The 18,519-nt window shown below is 33.9% G+C and overlaps 1 protein-coding gene across 7 annotated transcripts in view; it reads left to right on the top strand.

Annotated features, from left to right (window-relative positions):
- LOC126750147 (transmembrane protein KIAA1109) overlaps nucleotides 1–18,519 on the top strand; it is a 234,885-nt gene that overhangs the window by 187,164 nt on the left and 29,202 nt on the right. For all 7 annotated transcript variants that reach the window (XM_050459660.1, XM_050459664.1, XM_050459662.1 and 4 more), the window contains 5 exons: nucleotides 6,838–6,975; nucleotides 7,278–7,481; nucleotides 7,544–7,754; nucleotides 7,814–8,040; nucleotides 15,436–15,671. In XM_050459660.1, coding sequence (XP_050315617.1) covers nucleotides 6,838–6,975; nucleotides 7,278–7,481; nucleotides 7,544–7,754; nucleotides 7,814–8,040; nucleotides 15,436–15,671 — 1,016 coding nt within the window. The remainder of the gene's footprint in view (nucleotides 1–6,837; nucleotides 6,976–7,277; nucleotides 7,482–7,543; nucleotides 7,755–7,813; nucleotides 8,041–15,435; nucleotides 15,672–18,519) is intronic.

The raw sequence follows: 18,519 nt of genomic DNA, 5'->3' as shown, positions 1-18,519 counted from the left end.
TTTATTTGTCCTACAGATAGCAAATCATAAAAAATGCTTGCACCAATAAGCATGTCAATTTTTTGAGGGGAATTAAAATCAGGATCAGCCAGAATGATGTTTTTTGGAATATGCAAATCTGAAATATTAAAGGGTATTTGTGGATAGTACTCAGAGATTTTATCTATTACCAAACAGGAAAGTCTGGTCGAATAATTATTATACAAAGAAGAAATTTTAACTTTGATTCTTTTATTTATATTGGTGGAAACTTGACCAATTCCTATTAGAGGAAGATTAATATTTTGATAGGGCAATGATAAAATATCTGCAAATTCTTTGGTTATCAAATTAGATTGGGAGCCTGAGTCCAAAAATATGCGACATTTTATAGGTCTGTTATCTTTATCAAAAGCATGAACAATTGCTGTAGATAGCAAGACAAAATTTTCCCTGGCAAACAAGGAAATTGGCTGAACAATATTAGTGTTTAGATCAGAAGTATTTTCAGTAAAATTCTCAGTTTGAATACAATTGACTTTAGGGGAAATAGAATTTAATTCTGCATTTTTTGATGCCTGTGAAACAGTTTCATGTTGGCGTGATACCTCATTATTTTGCTTGCCAAAAAAATGCAACAAAGAGTTATGCTTTTTGTGACAAAATCTACAGGAAAAAGTAGTGCAATTTGAAGCTTTATGATTGCCTGATTTTAGACAGCAAATACAAATATTTAATGATTTTGCCTTTTCAAATCGATCATTAACAGACATGTCTCTAAATATATGACATTTGAACAGGAAATGATTTCCCTTACACAAAGGACAAATCAATTCTGACACCAAATTAACTCTCTTGGATTCATTCATTTTGTGTTTGAAACTATTGCTAGATGCTGTTTTATTAAAATTGCTGGGGTTATTATTATGATAAGATATTGATTGCACTGCTTCTAGAATTTCACAACGTTTAGTCAGAAATTTTTTAAAGTCTTCAATAGTGGGCTTTATGATATCTTTACTATAAGTTTCCCACTCACGACGAGATTGAAAATCAATTTTTTCAGTCAGTAAATAGATCAAAATCAAATCCCAATGTTTAACAGACTCATCTAATAGTTCCAAAGATCTATAATTTTTTAGAAAATTATCCAAGAAACATCTAAGGTCCTTTGAATTTTCCCTAGGTACATTAGGTAAATTTAAAATTTCTTTAATATGAAAATTTGTTATAATTTTACTATTTTCATAACGATTTTCTAAAAGCTCTAAAGCTGTGTCATAATTATTTTCAGTTATCTGTAAAGAAGCAATTACATTAGCAGCTTCCCCCACTAAACAATCAATCAAATAGTGAAATTTCTCAATTTTGCTTCTGGGCTTAGAATGCACCAAAGCATCAAAAGTGTCTTTAAATCGACGCCAATCCCCGAAATCCCCAGAAAATTTAAATAAATTTAGCTTTGGAAGATTAGCGATGGGCTCAACAAAAATATTATTTTCTGGACTTGGAGCAAAATCATTAGCATTGGCAGGTGGCCACATTGAATTATTTAAAGTTTGCCCCTGTATTAAATCCTGAGCAGAAGATACACAATCAAAAAATTGGGTTTCAAAATTTTCCCTTTCTGTGGCCCATTTATTCTCATCATGGACAATGTTGCCCAAGATGTAATGAGACTCAATTTCACCTTTTAAACTCTTTTCACCACTTTAAACTCTTCAATAAGCTTGGGAGAAATTATCTCTAAACGACTTTTAATTTTTGAAACAGGGTTCTGTGGTTGTTTGTTTAAAAAATTCTCAAAACGAGTCAATTCAGCCTTAATTTGGCCTCTAGTTATATTAAGCCTTTTAATTTCACTAATATGATCTATTTCTTCTGCCATTTTAAATAATAAAAGATTTGTTTAAATTTGAGTTAAAATCAGGTGCATTAATAGTTAAACCCTGTACATGAAAAATAAAAATACCTGTTTAATGTAAGACAAAATGTAAAACTGAAATTAAATAAGATAATCTGTAATTATCACATAAAATAGTAGGCGGCTCAATATATAAATTTACCAAAATTTTCACCTTTATGTGTCACACCAACAAATAATTTGTACTTTATGTACAATGAAACAAATTAATAAAGCCTGCCTTATAATGTGCAATACACTATTATAAAATATAAATATTTTGATTAGCCTTTAAATGTGCAATACATTAAAACTTTTAATATAAATGATTGAATCTAAATTGTGTATTACAAATCTAGAATGTCCACACTACACTGTGTGGTTCAACTAAATGGTCTGCACTACAGTATGCAGCTCGACAAAGAAATATAATTTTAATAATCTGCAGTACAGTATGCAGTACACAAAGATATAAATAATCTGCAACGTAGTGTGCAGTACAAGTTATAAATCTAATAATCTGCACTATGGTGTACAGTACAAAACATAAATAATTTGCAACGCAATGTGCAATACAACAAATAAAATGATCTGCAACACAGTGTGCAGTTCGAGTTATAAAGAATGAACTTGCTACTCTCCCAATCAAAACTAAATAATCTGTACAGGAGCGAGCAGTACAGGACAAAAATGACTCATAAAATAGGCGATATCTACACCTTATGTTCAGTACATAAAAAATCTGTCACTCTGTACAGTACAATATGTTTAAAAAACAAGCAACCAAATAGAAAATAATAAATGCATACGAATTATAATCTGTGCAGTAATACAGTACGTATGACCTCTCTAAATCAAAATACAAATGATGTACAATACTACAATAGGGCTTGTGCACAGAACTTACCTTGCATAAAGATTTTTAATTTTATTTACTTTTTTAAAAACACATAAATATAATCAATATTTGACCTTTAAATAGGGCGAAATAAAAACACAACAATAAAACTTTATTTAAACCAACCCAGACAAATGCAATGCAAAAACTTACCCGTGAAACCATCAAGCATCATCTCCCGAGCGCTGATAAGCATGGAAATAGTTTTCCACTTTTTTATTGTGAAAATATTGAAAAGAAAAAAGGCAACAGGTGAATGCCCTCAGGAAGATAATGGGAACTTTTAAGCTTTATTTCCTTCGATATTGGGCTGCAAATCCTTTCAAATTACAATTCACAAGAATTTTCTTGTTGCTGAGCCAGCACTGGGTAATGGCTTCATCCGGTCGAGGGATCAAATGGGTTGAACAATGCCTCCTTGCTTCGCTTTGGGTAATTGTTCTGTATTTTAAACGATGAACAATGAACACTTTGGTCAGTTTAATTTTTAAATTAACAAAATTTTAATTTATATGGTTGCTTGCTTGTCGTTCTTGACAGAAGAAGAGTCGAGGCGTCCCGTCAGGGGCGCTGTGGTCTCAAGGTAAGTGGCGCGTTACAAACGCCGTCCGATAGATGGCGTCAGTAGGACTGAACTTTGAATGAAATAAAGTTGAGGGTACACTCGTAGTCCGAACAAAATGCAATGAATCAATTCATATGGAGTGTGAAACTGATTTAGATTTACCATTGTGCTTGCTTTGTGGTAATAAATCCTCAACGTCAACTTAAATCAATCAAAGTCACGAGGCAAATATCCACCAGTTAATGCAGGTGACAATGTTTTATTAAACATACCGGAGGTAGATCGCGTTTAACACCTAGAAACATTTTAGCCGTAGTTGTGGAAAAAACTAATCAAGGTTTGTTCATTCTGGGAACCAAAAATAGGAGATGAAAACGATTGTACAGTAGAAATGAATTTCAGTTATCACCTTCAGTATTTTTATCGCTATCTGAGGTTGCCGAAGAATTTACTATTAATGTATTTATATTAATTTATTATTTTGACCTATTTTTCCTTGTCGTACCAAACGGGCACCAGTAAAATGAATATTGCCACTGACGTGAGGAAAAGTGTCAATAAATCAGTGACAGTCGATATTTGAAAACAAGTATGAATTATTCAATCGACGAAAAAATAGCCATAATTAAGTGGCATTATGCGGGAAACAGATAAAAAAGTAATGTTAACATGTCTTACTTTGAATGTATCTGGTGTCTGGTTTTACCTGAACCGAAAATTTGGTAATTTTGCAATTAAAAAACTTTGCACGAGGGTTTGCCAGATTGGTCTTTTCAAAAAGTTATATTACATTTTTTCTGTAAAATGTACAGGGAAGCCAATAATTGACCCCCTTAAAATTTACATGGAATTTCCTATGTTCCGCTCGGCGACGCACCACCCGGTATATTATACCAAATGTAAATAAGTGATAGGTAGCCTTAGTAATAAACCTTTAAGTTAATGTATTTTTTTATTCATTGCTCTATTAAAAACGTCTAATGTAATTAATCCGAATATTGTATATAATGTCCCAACCCAACTCAATACCCTTTGGAAAATATGTAGAATGAGACCGGTAAAAGTAATAAATGTGTTAATATTTTTCAAATGTACCACTGCCTTTGGTGACCACATATATATTAACCGGAGAATATATATAATAACAACTTTATTACATTAGCCGTAGCATATGCATTATGAAGAGCGTAATTCGAATAAATTCGGCAGTTATTGTTCTTCACAACCGCCTCCATGTCGCCTGAAGCAAATACCAAAACCGGTGTTTCATCCAGACTCTAGTAGTATGCTCCGTTGGTGATTTACTGCTCATCCACAAATTGCATTAGTCAGTACACATCCAGTTCCGCACTATTGGCGACCAGCAGACCAGAACGTGTCATCCTAAACACGATCGTGCATATACTTCAGGCCTAAAAGGACACGACCTCATTGTTGACGTGCTATGTAAATACAGGATACCGATGAACTATGATACAAGCTACGGTGTAAGCTTTGAGTGTACTAATGTCCAACTGTCACAGTTCCTCTCTAGACTATTTAATCACTCCAAAGGAGTAAAACAATACTAACAGTGCTAGCATGTTAGTGGGTTTATTTATTCCAACTCGGATTCTCATATTTTACGTTATCGTTATTGTATTTGCTTCTGAGTGTTTTTTTTTTTGAGTGTGTTTCTCAACGTAGTGACGCCTGTTTTCCTCAATGTGTTCCGTAATTTCGGGAAGGAATGCGTAATTAGCGAGTTGTTTGTCTACTAAGTTGTTCCCATATCTTCCCTTATCTAGTGTAAGCTTTGCGAATTTGTCTAAGCTAAACTCCACGCCTAGATGTCTAGTCTATTTGGAAAACATCTCTCTTGAATGCCTATATAGGCTTTGCGATGACTTTTTGAGCTCCTGATGTTGCTCCTGTGAATTTTGATTGCCAGAGTGTCATAAATCTTTCGATAGATAATATGAGAATAGGAAGTTGTAAGATCTTTAAGCAGATGTAATAATGATTCATGTGATGTTATGTTAAAACCCTTTTTATAGTACTTCAGCCTATACTTAGGTTGCGCTTATTTTTGATTAAATCTTGGGTTCGGTTGAGTTGGATAGATGTATTCATCTGTCAATTAGAAAGCTTTCTTTGCAATCACTGAGTTTTGGTGTCAAGTGTGGATGGTTACTGGGAAATTTTTTCCACCAGATGCTGTTAATACCATCCACACCAGTTGCAGAATAGTTTTTAATACCCGCTAAGGCACTTTTAACTTCTTCTGCCGTGATCCGATTGTTTTGGCGCTTTCTTGCTCGATAACCTAAATTTCTCTGTAGTAGGCTCAAAAGTTTCTCAGAGCTAGAGCGTCGTGTCGCAAAGGCTTTATTGTTTCATAGATATCTTTCCTAAACTTTTCTACTACGGTAACAGTCAGTGGATGTTTAGTTTCAGATGTCGTATCAGTTTGGTCACAAACCTATTGATATTCCTTATTTTTATAGCTTTTTTCTTAAAGCTATTCTTAATGATACCCTCGGAACATGTGCGGCCCAGCCAACGTTGCTTGATGGTCTAAAGCATAATTTTATTTAGTGTATGGAGTAATTTTAAAGCTATTTTACTCATCTTTTCAACACTATCAAACAATTAGCAGTTAATAATGGCTATAATCCAAAGATTGTTGACAACATAATCTCAAAATATTGGTCTAGAAGTCAAGTTCTATTTGCATACCCTGAAATAAATAAAAACTCTTTAAACAATAATTTAATAAATAACACTTGCGTTTTTTTTATAGATCCCATTTTCGTCCAAATTTTCAAAATATTTACTGACTATATAGCAAACATCAACATTTCTTTAAAATCTTATAATACACCTGGCATGCATTTAATAAATACCAAACAAAAATTCCCTATACCGATCTTAGTGGAATTTACCACCATAGGTACCTCAACTGTACATCCACCTATATTGAAAAAACAATACCCAAACTTGAAATAAGAATAAAAGAATATCTTAATCAATCCAATAAATCTTTTGCTTTACATATACAGCTTAGTGGGCATAGTTAGACTGTCTGTAGAGGCGTGTAGATTCAGCACACTTTCTGTAAAAATCACTTCTCAGATTAGTAACAAGCCGCTTTCTACCCTCATATCGTGGAGGCTTAGTCCTTAGGAGTGTTAGCCACCTAAGGAATGCTGTCGTTCTTCGAACAGATGTAGATAACCTAAACATATGGAAAGAAATATCTTGGTAACTTCCATACATAAATTGTATCAAAAGCTTTAATTAGATTTAATTTAAGAATTAAACTAAATTTTTATTACATAATTCGCAGATATAGTATTGTAAAATTTAGTTGAAAATTCGTTACTTAAATATAACGTTTCGAAAACGATTGCTGATTATTTGACTTTTTATTCGTTGATATATTTGTCAAAATGTAGGGTATATTAACGTGCTATATTAAGATCTAAAATTATTTTTAAATTGCTATTTTAGGCAAAAATCTCTACCTAGTGCAAGTTCAGAAATAAGTCTGCCAGAAACTGAGCTAAATTGGGTTGACCAACTCGACATAGACGGAGAAAAGGTCACCCTAAGGAAGAAACTTCCCGCATCTTACGAATTTGGAGAAGGGTAAGAAACAGTATTAAAATTAATTTGGTGATTCTAAAGACGCCTCGATGAATGACATCATTTGGACAAATTTATAAACCTCTTTGAATCCTCAAAACTTGAAACGTTAACCAATCTCTAAAATGTAATGTTATTATTTATCAACAATTGTTCGATCTATTTCTAAACAAATAATTTTTTATATATTTATATTTCTTAATTTAAAAGCTGAAGGTACTTAAAATTTTAATTATATCACATTACTAGAATTAAAGAAAATTAAAAAAAAGAAAGACTTATTTGACCTCTTGTAACTATTATAGGTCTTTGTTAATGGACAACTTCAATCTGGACCAAGTTTTGACCTCAAGCCCAGTTCAAACGGCAAGTGCAAACGTATCTCAAACAACTGGACCCCAAAAGTGTACAGAGCCAAATGTTGATCTAGAGCTGGATGTTAAAGTATTTATAAATAGCGGTAAATGTGTTCTTCATACCAAAGATCATAAAGAGGAAGAAATCAAAATGTAAGTGAAATCATAACAAGCGTTTTAATAATTTTTTAATACGTTTTTTCTTTGGACTTTAGGAGTCGAATGAGAAAAGACAGATCTTGTTCCGCTGCAGGCCTTTTAGAATATTCCACTAACTCAAGCCCGGATGCTGTAAGAAAAAACAAAGACAAATTAACCTCTCAAAGTAGCTCATCGAAACTTAGAAGCACTCCTCATAATACTTTAGTAGATTTAACTATATTTCATATACCTGGCATGGATGTCAAATTACAATATCAGTCAAAGGTACATCATTAAAAGTAGTTATTTTTGTTTTTTTAATACATGTCATTTTTGTGTGTTAGGTCATTGTGGAAGATACTCCTTCTGACGACTTCGACAAAGTATTTGCTTCAGCAACATCAACTAACGTTCCGTACAGCGATTCTGAACAATCCAGGATTGACATGGCGTTCAAAAGACAAGAAAGTCAAGCGGAATTCAAATCTCATAGCTTAAATTCAGAATTAAAAGGTTCCTCTTCCATGCATGGGATAACTAATCCTAACTATGGACATTCTCCGACTGCAAGGTAGATACCTTTTTTTACTAATTAAAAAAAGTTTCTTCTGATTCTTTGATTCCTTCAACAATTGTGTGTGTATTTGTTTGATAATAGAATTGCCTATTATTTTTAATTAATCACAAAATTCCCACCTGTAAAAAATTCTTAATTCAAAGAACGATTATCGACTAAGTTTAATCGGAACATTATATTATTTAACGGACAAAGGTGAAAAATTCTTTGAGTTTTCGTTCATTTGGCCAAGGTGTTGTCACCTGGTTGTGGTTGACACTGTCAACCACTCGGAGCTTTTACAAATTTTACAATAGCTGAGTTTAACTTCATTAAGATTTTAAGATATCTATAGTGAATTACTGAATGATTTATAACGATATTGGAAATATCGTCAATAATAGTCGATAATATCATCGTCGGGAACCGACCTAAGGCCGGACTAAAGAAGGAGGCTGAGGCATTTAGTCCATAGGTATCGAGACGTTTTTGATACTGGCAAGTAGAGTTGACAAGATCGGGAAAAGGCGGTTTTCACGGTGCGTCCTGAATTATGGCATATTACCGTGATGTCATTCGCATTGTGCAATACCGCTGCTACTTTTAAACCGCCAATAGTTTAGAACGTTAACAAACTTGAATCAGTAAACAACAACTTTGTTTGAGTTCAACATGTGCTCAGGGGTAAGGGAGTGTTGTTTACAAACGTATTTACCGATTCTCTGTCGTCAAGTTTACACATATTTCCAAAAGAGAAAATTTTTAGCTATATATTAACAGATATTATAAATTTTGGAATAAAAATAAAATGTAGAAAATACTTACATACAATGCGGCTCTTAATTGCTCCCCCCCTCTTATCTTCTGAATGCGTTTATATAAAAATTTGAAATTTGGCACACATCATTGGGGCTCTGGGTAGGAGTAACGACTTAATATTCTGTACTTTTATAAAAGGTAAAAACACGAAATCTAGAGCATCACAAATACATTTGTGTTTTTACCTTTTATAAAAGTGTATGACCAGCATCTTTGGGATAATGGATGAATTTTTTGAGTTAATATTCTATAACCATAAAGCATTCAGTGGGAGCTTTCAAACAACATATCGTATGATTCCCGTGTCTATTTAATTTTATTTTTTTAAAATGGCATCCTGCCGCATTTTGCAGTTTTGCAAAATGAGCTAGGGATCAAAAAGTCGTTTTTTTAATGTGTGCCAAATTTCAAGTTTTTATATAAACGCTTAAAGATAAGAAGGGGGAGACACTTAAGAGCCGCACTGTATAATCTATTTCAAGAGTAAATATAAAATCTTTTATCCAAAAAAAAATTGTTAACATTTTTATTTCTAATGCTCCTAAAATATGTGGCATGGCAACACCGCAAATATAAGTGAAATTTCATCTTGTCAAAGTCAAACGGTTTGTGTTCACCCTCGGCATTTGTGAAGTTTTATGTTTTTTATTTAGTTTCTCATTGGAGGGTTTTTGTAACTGTCTCGATGGTAAAAACTTGTGCCGTTTATACCCCAGCATGGAAAAAGGGCAATTAAATCTGATATTTTCACGAGGAAATATTACTACTTTCATAATATCACATCATGGGAAACCGTCTTCATAAACGTAGAATACGAGATTTTAGAAATAAACTTAAATAAAAACTCGTGAATGTTAAATACGAAGTAAAATAAGAATATATTTTTAAATCTAAATACTTTTTTGAAAATACTTAACTATTAATAAACTTAACCTGATGTAAAACTGATATTTGTTACATTATAATACAATAAAATTATGCAAAAAATTTTAAAAATGTGTATCTTAAAACATGAGTTATCAAGAAATCTATTAAATATTTAATTTACAGAAAAATGCTTCTCATTAAGTTTGCTCTAATGAAGGGCGTTAAAAAATCACATAAATAGTTCATAAACGGTAATATTACTTATATTTAAAGCATACTCTACTATTATTAAATAGTTATCATGTAAATATTTTTTAACGAGGTCATTGGTAGTGATTCTTTGTGTCAATGGCATTAACAATTGGATCGAATTACCCTTTTCTTTAAATTACATTATCTGCATTCAATTAACGTTGAAAATCGACTTTATTAAAGACTATTTTATCGCAGTTTATTTTAAAAAAATGTTTGATATTTTATTAAGAAGGAACACTAGTATTGTTTTATTCTCACATCTGACAAATTTGTAGGATATAATAAAGTGTTTTCTTACAATTTCTACATAAGCATTTGGCATCTTCAAAAATGTTGCAAGCAAACAAACTGTCCATAGTTCCACGGTATGTTACTTATATCCTTTTAATGATCTAAGGCCAATAAAAACGATATTAATGGCACACTCCTGGAAGACGTACCTGGATTACCTCTATGACATTATTGTGGTAGCTAAATCATTTGATGGCCACATGAAAAATCTAGAAGTGTTCTTGAGGTTACGAAAGGATTTGCCAACATCGCAAAACCATTGACCAGGCTGGCAGAAGAAGAATGAAAATTTCAATGGTCATAGTCCCAAGAATGTAAGGAAGCTTTTGATCACCTAAAAGAGGCTCTGACAAGCGCACCTAGCCTAAGCTATCCCCTACTCGAAGGATAATTTGTACGGGATACCGAGACTACCCACGATAAGAGCTGTGCTGTCCCAAATCCAGGATGGTCAGAAAGAAAAAGTCATTGGCTATTTTAGTGGGACGATGTTTAAGCCAGAGCGAAACTATTGCGTCACTCGCCGAGAGTTACTAGCTATTGTCAAAACGATGGAGCACAAGTACCTCTATGGGACACAATTCCTGCTACTAATGGACCATGCAGCTTTAAAATTGTTTTGCTTTAAAAGATAGATAGAGAGGCTACAGGGGTTTAACATTGACACTGAACACCGAGCAGAAATACACCAAGGGAATGCAGATGCCCTATTAAGAAGAATCTGTGCAGAGCACTGCAAGCATTATTAGATAGTCCTAACCTGGATAAGGAAGAGGAGAATCCAAGTTAAGAAGAAGTTTCTAAGTTCACAATGGAACTCCCTAATTTTGGAAGATGTTAATCATGAAAATAGTTAACCACGGCGGCAAAGAGGAAAGAAGGAAAATCGTTCTGCCTAAATGTCTGATTTCGAAGTTGGAAAAGGGAAGGGTTGAAGAAATCATGATTCATTCACAATCTTCAATGGTTTTAATCATATCTTGAAGTCACAAAGACTATGGATGAAGTGAAAAAAATGTTTTACTGGGTCAACAGCAAGGCAGACTGGTAAGCGACTGGTGCAAAAAATTCGTTATATTGCGAAAAGTAATGCCGCAGAGAAAGCAGAAGGCTTTGACGCGTTACGTACGTTGACGCGTACAACGTTGATAGTTCTTGATACTCCACTATCGCCTACGTCTTAATTAAGCATGGATCTGCCAATCTGGTCTTCTTGGGAGCTACATTCAGACCAAGGACGAAATTTTGATTCTAGCTTGTTCCAAAACATCTGTAAGCCACTAGGAATAAAAAAAACGAGAATACTGCAATGAAAGCACAGACGAGCCTCCGAATTAAATAGTTATGAGAAGAGAATCTTCATCTCCCATGCGATCTGAAGTTTGATTGTCCAAGAACCGATGTTCTCGGGAAGGGCTACGTCAGTGAGCTGCGTAGAAGAATGGATATCATTCATAATTACGTGCTCATTTCTTTTTAAAATGCCAGCGATCGGATAAAGGCCGTATATAATATTAATTCCAAAGACCAAATGTACAACAACGGTGACTTGGTTGGGCTCTATGATCGTAACGAAAGGGTTTGTCACCGAAAATCCTGGGATAAGCCGTACAAAGCGCTAGAAGCCATCAACGATGTTCTTTACAGAATACAAAAGCGGTCGGAAGTAAAGCTCGAACCGTTCACTTTAACCGAGTGGCTCCTTATTATGGAAATCACGAAGATGCTGAGCTGCAGCAAATCGAATCAGAGTAGGATTTGACATTCGATGAATTCATAAATTCATCATTCTAATGGCCGAAAGAGTCGATACGGCGTGACCTGTGAAGTGCAGCAAGACCTGTTTATTGCTACAGCTAAGTATGGTCTGGCACATTGTGTGGCTAAGGATTTAGAAATGTCTGGAGGAATAACTGAGATTTTCTGTAGGAAGTTCACAGAAATTCATTAACTGCGTTGGTCTATCCCCAGAATCGGACAAGCACTCAATAAAGCCGAGGATCTGAGAAGCCTTTTCAAACTCCTGGACTGGAGGATAACTCGCAGCATATAGGAAGTGGTGTGCAAGTTCTGATGTACTTTTATACTCCTCAGCATCGTTCTCTGGAGAAAAGCGTTGATTGTTATTCCTTTTGCCGATATACAGCATCTTTGTAATAATTTCGGGATGAAATGAGCTTAAGGAGGGGGCAGTATCACAATGCCGAAAATATCACCTGTTTTCCGTCATGTCGGAATAACACAGGTTGCACACCACACGACGTCTCTGGGGACACGTGGAAGGTCAGCGAATTTTCCGGAATTATACTATTATATAAGATGCCACATCGCTGCTGGAAGTGAGTTGACAGTTCATTGCAGTGTAGTCGGGAATATTGGCGCAATATTTAAATCGGACATAAATGTTTTCGAACGTAGTGAGTGTGATATTATCGTAATAAGTAAAATATTCTATTTAAATTTAGATGGTAAGAAACTAACACATTTAATAAAAGGTGACAGATTTATTAGCTTTGAAGAGAGTCCAGGTCATAGATTAATACTTTTTTTGGTTCAGGTCAGTGTTGCCAACTTATATGTTGGGCATAAAACGTCATGAAGTGATTCGACTAAGGCGCGGAACGAGATAGTTATGAGCACTATTGCTGTATATTATGGTCTGCACACGAACTTAATAAATATACCGGAACTGCCAATGTATTGAAAAATAAATGAACACTACGAAGTGGCCGCTATTTTGCGTCCTTGTATCCTTTCGATGTTGGTCACTCTTACAAATTTCAGCGGTGCCAATTGTAGAGAAACAAAGCAATTAAAGTTTTTGGGAGGTTATGTTTACAAAAACGAAATAGAAACTATAAAGTTATATCTAGTGAAGAATTTAAGGTAGTTGCTTTAATTCTGATATTTTTCCTGTACTTGTTTCAGAGTTTCGTTAAAGTTTATTTTTTAAGTTCCAATTAAGTTACAGGGATAGATGCATGCACTTTAAAATATGTGTTTTATTGTTCTCATAAACTTTTGTATTTTACAAATCTTAATATCATAAAAATGATGGTCTTCATTTAAATTTTTCATATTAAAAACAAAGTTTATTGAAACCCTATCATTTGGTTTTTATCATAACCATTTCAACTAACCTCTGGCACATATGTTTTAATTTAGAATATGGTTTAAAAACAATGTCAATGAAAATGATCAGATGCTGAATGAACAACATAAAATCACACAACTAAAAAGTATGTAAGTACTTTATGATTTAAATAAAGTTATAGAAAGGGAAATTAGTAATTTAAGAGAGATAGAAACAGAAGATTTACAGGTAAATGTTTTAAACAACTGAACTGGAATGGACAGGAAAGAGGTTTAGAAAAAATGTTATAGATGTTTTAAAATTTCTATTTACTTAGTTGCCAGTTTCGCGAAAAAGAATACTAAAGAATACTATATTCCTTATAGGAAAGCTTTGTAGAATATGGACAATATTCTCTTGCAAAATCATATTTTAAGGATATAAATTTAAGGCATTTTAAAATTAAGGCATCTTTGTTAATTTTTGAACTATGGTTTTTATAAAATATATAATATGATTTCATTATTTATCACTGAAGAAAGTACACGACACTGTACGAGTCACTAGTTTTTATATTTAAGTTCATGACAGATCACATGTCAAACGTCAGCGTCATCAATTTCATTAGGTTTATTTAATATATTTTTTGTTGGCAACACTGAAAATGTTCAGAGTGACCGACATCAAAAGGACACAACAACTATAAAAATGGCGGCTAGTTATTTTTGGTCATGGCGGCCATTCTAGGCCATGCACACCACATTGTGTGCGCACCCAGGCACACCGTAATTAGGTGGTGTGATTAGTGTGTTGAAATGTCATTAACGTCATTTGTCAAGAAATGTTTATTTATATTTATTATGAATATCTTTAATTTTTTTGTATGGGGTTTATGAATTGAATTTCTCGCTGTATCCTTCATAAGAACTCTTTCCTAAATAAAGTAAGAATAAAACTAAAAAATAATGTTGTGCTAATAAAACTAAAACATAAATATACTACTTACTTTACTTATTTCTTTTTAAAACTTATCTACGGTAATGGGTTGCTCATTTTCGTCACTTACGAATTAATGAGTGATACTAGTAATAACTTCCGTTTCTTCCATAATTCTTCTTCCAAACTATTTTCTTTTTTGGAAAATTGTGATCTTATGATTAATGATGAAATTAGGTAAATTTATTGCCTTTTTCAAAAACATTAAGCTATTTTTTTGCCTTGTCTTTTCCTCCGAGACCTCCTCGGACCGCTACTCCTTGCATCCTTTTTCCTTGTCGGTGTCATACCAATCTTTCAGAAATAGTAACGTTAGACCGTCATCCAAAGAGCACTTGACAGTTACACTACAAATATCACACTCACACTGATTTCTAAATGAGAAATTCTTAAATTCGCTCCAGTACAACAGTTGCCAATCCAAATCCATGGATTTGTCAATAATGTGACAGGTGACACGGTGGTTACGACGCCATCTACTATTTCATGTCTTCCACTTTACCGATTTTACTTGCGTAGTTCGCATGTTCTGCAGAATCTGCAGTTAAATTATTGTTTTCAAAATCGATATTTGTTGTAAACAAAACCATATCTTTAGTAATTCTGAGGACAACAATCAGAACTATGTACATTTTCGGTTATTTAGTGTTGTGGTTTAGGCGTTACGCTCGAAAACCGTACAAACGTTCACATTTATAAATATGATATGTTCTTAATGTATGTAGAGGAGTAGTGATGAGCTGGAAAATGGATGTTAATTGAAATTTATTTATTTTAGGATAATTAGTATCTGTTTTTACCTTTTGATAAAAATGATAATATATTATTTAATTATAAAAATATATGTCTCGACAATATTATATTATGATTTAATAAATGGAATAAAATTCGTTAAAAATTTTAAACATTTTAAAGGTGTAAAAGTTTTTAATAATTTTAAATACAGCGAATCAAAATGCTTCTTAATTGACTGGTTTTCCAGTTCGTCTAAATATTTTACCTAGAATCGAGTTTATAACCCAGTTATAATAAGAACCAAAATATGTTATTTACTTGATTATTGTGACATTTACTTGATTATGGAGCGAAACAACATATTTTAATTTCAGCTTAGAAAACTTGCAATTTGGCACGTATACTCCACCTGCCAATGACACCTTCCGATCTTACCTAAATCCCAACTTTGCAAACTTACCAATCAAAAAACAAGGATTTAAGAAGGCGTCACTATTTGCGTGGATGACTCTGCAAAGTGTTCCAGAGGAAACAATTATCAGTCCACATATTTTAGAATTTTTGGAACAAACTTTGGAGCCTATTCCAGCTAAAACTTTGAGCACAGCTGGTAAGAAGAAAATCTTTTAAATTTATCTATAAGTTTTAAGCTGCTACAATCAGATATAGTTGTTTAAAATTAAATACATAATAATAAAAAACATTATTTTGGTCATTTTTTTACTTCAACATACTTGGAGCACTCTCCAAAAAAAATTTAAAAGATCTCTTTAATTTTTTTCTGACATTATTTAAAATGACACTTTTTCATGATAATTACCCGATAGCGTTTTAAAATTAGTGATATTTTATTATAATATTTTCTGATGGGCGCCATGATTAATTATACCAGATTTAAATAGTTAATTACAGTTTCGAGGATGCATCAGACTTGCGTTTTAAAACACTTAAAATTTATGTATAAGTTTATCATTTCCTATCCATTCTTTTTTCATGGTTCCTATTATTAACCCTAAAGATTACTTTTATTTATTAGCGTGTTAAAAAATTATGCAAGTAAGTAAATACAAGCTCCAATAACAAAGAATAAAATTAAATAAAAAAGAGAAAAAAGGATACAAAGACATTGACAATCAACTTGATCATAAATGAAGGTCAGATAAAGCTTCCAGAAAAGGCTGATTAAAAGAAATCAAGGCTATGTAATTCATTGCTTAGTTTTAATGTTCGAGAAATAAATGAATTATTGGCATAGTTTGTCCCGTAAAAAGGTACATGTTTAGCTGTTTTGCGAGAACGTACTGTAAAGTATTTTGTGAAGTGTGAATGGACTAACCTATAAAGAATTTTCAAGTCTTTGTCTGCTTTCTTCTAGCTGAGACAGTTTCCAGATCAAGTATTAAGCAAAGAGTATTATAATGAAATTATTGATCATTGTAAAACCTGTAGTGAATATACCTGCAAAATTTACACTGAATTTTTTCAGTCTCAAAGGAATTTATGGAGTGTGGTCCTTACCAAAATTAACAAACAATTCATTTTTTTGTCTCCTTCAATCTAAACAATATGACGATTGAGTAAAATTACGTATTTGACGTACTCTTAATCTGATTGGCTAACCAGCCCAGCAATGTGAGGGCAGTCTACAACAATGAAACATGTGTGTCGGCATTAATCTATCGTTTTATGCCATTTATTTACCTCCATCCTGAGGTAGTGGTTCAATAATTTTTTAATTTCTTTGACTTAAAGCATAGACTAACTGACCTGTAGGATTTGAGAAATTCCGGAGGCCTGTTCCCGCCCTTAGATATGAATATGATCGGTACCGCCCTCATATCCCAATGTTCTCAATCTCTCAAGAGAGGATAACATTTCCTCTTGATAACAATGCTGGAAAGATGCGATCTGTCTCGGTGACTTGTAGGGTTTGAAAGAATACACACCCCATACCACTCTCTCAGAGATCACTGTCTTCTTCATGGTCTGTTTCGTCGCCCTTCGCTGAACAAGTTGCCATGCCACTTGAGTACTAGTATCTGAAGTGCCAGATCTGCAGTAAGAAAAGTGAGTGCTAAGAAGAAGTTCTCATATCGCTTTGACCATTTTTGTATTAGTGACATTCGTCTCCTTCAGTGTGCCTGTCGGAGTCGTGTCCGTGAGAAGAGGACAGCTGTGGCTGGGACGTCATTAAGATCCTAACAGAGAAGTTTTCATGATTTGCTTTTGGATTTCCGATGATTGCGTCTTAGATTCGATAGAGTTCTCGTTACAGATGCTCCAGTTACTCATTTGCAATCCTTATGGTAGTGTCAGATATCCTAGAAGTGACTCACCTCTTTTATTTGTGTCCGTGCTTTCCCATACTAGGGTGTGGGCATCACGGCCAATAATCAGTGTCTTTCTATAGTATCTATAATTTTTATCTAGTCCCTTGATGTTCAGAGGTGGTGCTTCGTCTAGGTGCCCCGGAAAGTAGGCTGAGGCAATCATTATTGCCTCAGCCTACTTTCCCGTCATTACGGGAACGCTCTCCTGCTTTCCTTTGAATCCAACTTGACTACCACCACAGCAGTGTCGCTATCTACAAATTCTGTTAGAGGCAGATAATCGTTATAAATATCGGTGACCATAATAAGTGCACCCCTTAGCCTGGCTGCGTCTGTTTCATATATTACCTCAGAGTTTTGCACATTGAGACCTCGTATGCGAATTCTTTGTATATAGGTATATCTAGGGTTATTGTATAAGCTCTATGGTGATGGTGCCACCAGCCTACCTTCTGCTAATTTCGGCCGATGTAGCCTTAATATGATGAAGATTTTTCTGGACACACTTCATTTGGTTACCTCTAGTTTAAAAATAGGGCTTTTGTCCTTTTCTACCAATTCTACCGCATCGATTTGGGGAACCAACGCTTCTGCACTTTCATTCTCAGCCTTGAGCCTGAGGATAATTTGGCCAAACCGGAAGTTTATCTTCCCGTTTGACTTCATTGGACTAGCTGCTGATTTTTTTCCACCGAAAGGACCAATGTAACAAAGGAGCTTGTTACATTGGTCACATTGGAAGAGGCTTTGGTTTTGCCCCTGTAACAGATCCAAGAGCTTGCTCTTATCCAGCGCAGTCGGCTTGGGAAGTATCCCACTGCAACGCGAGATTGAGAAATATTGTGCTCAATTCAGCAGGATTCCCTCCCATGTATATTAATTCTTTTTTTTAAATTTAAGCATGGCATAATAATATATACAATACCCAATTTGGTATAACAGATTTTATATTTTATATTATAACAGAAGTTTTTTCATCGCAATAAACATATTTTTTTATTTACTTTTACTTTCTAAAAGATATAATAATGTATGGCAGTGTATGGCAGCGGCCATATTTACCTGCCATTCGCAGGCGCATATATTTCTGTCGGCCTGTATTGCCCAAAATATATCTTATCTAGGGCT

This window comes from Anthonomus grandis, chromosome 2 (genome assembly GCF_022605725.1).
Source record: "Anthonomus grandis grandis chromosome 2, icAntGran1.3, whole genome shotgun sequence".
Classification (NCBI taxonomy): Eukaryota; Metazoa; Arthropoda; class Insecta; order Coleoptera; family Curculionidae; genus Anthonomus; species Anthonomus grandis.
The sequence above is the reverse complement of the archived record's forward strand: the minus strand, read 5'-3'. Positions and strand labels throughout refer to the sequence as shown.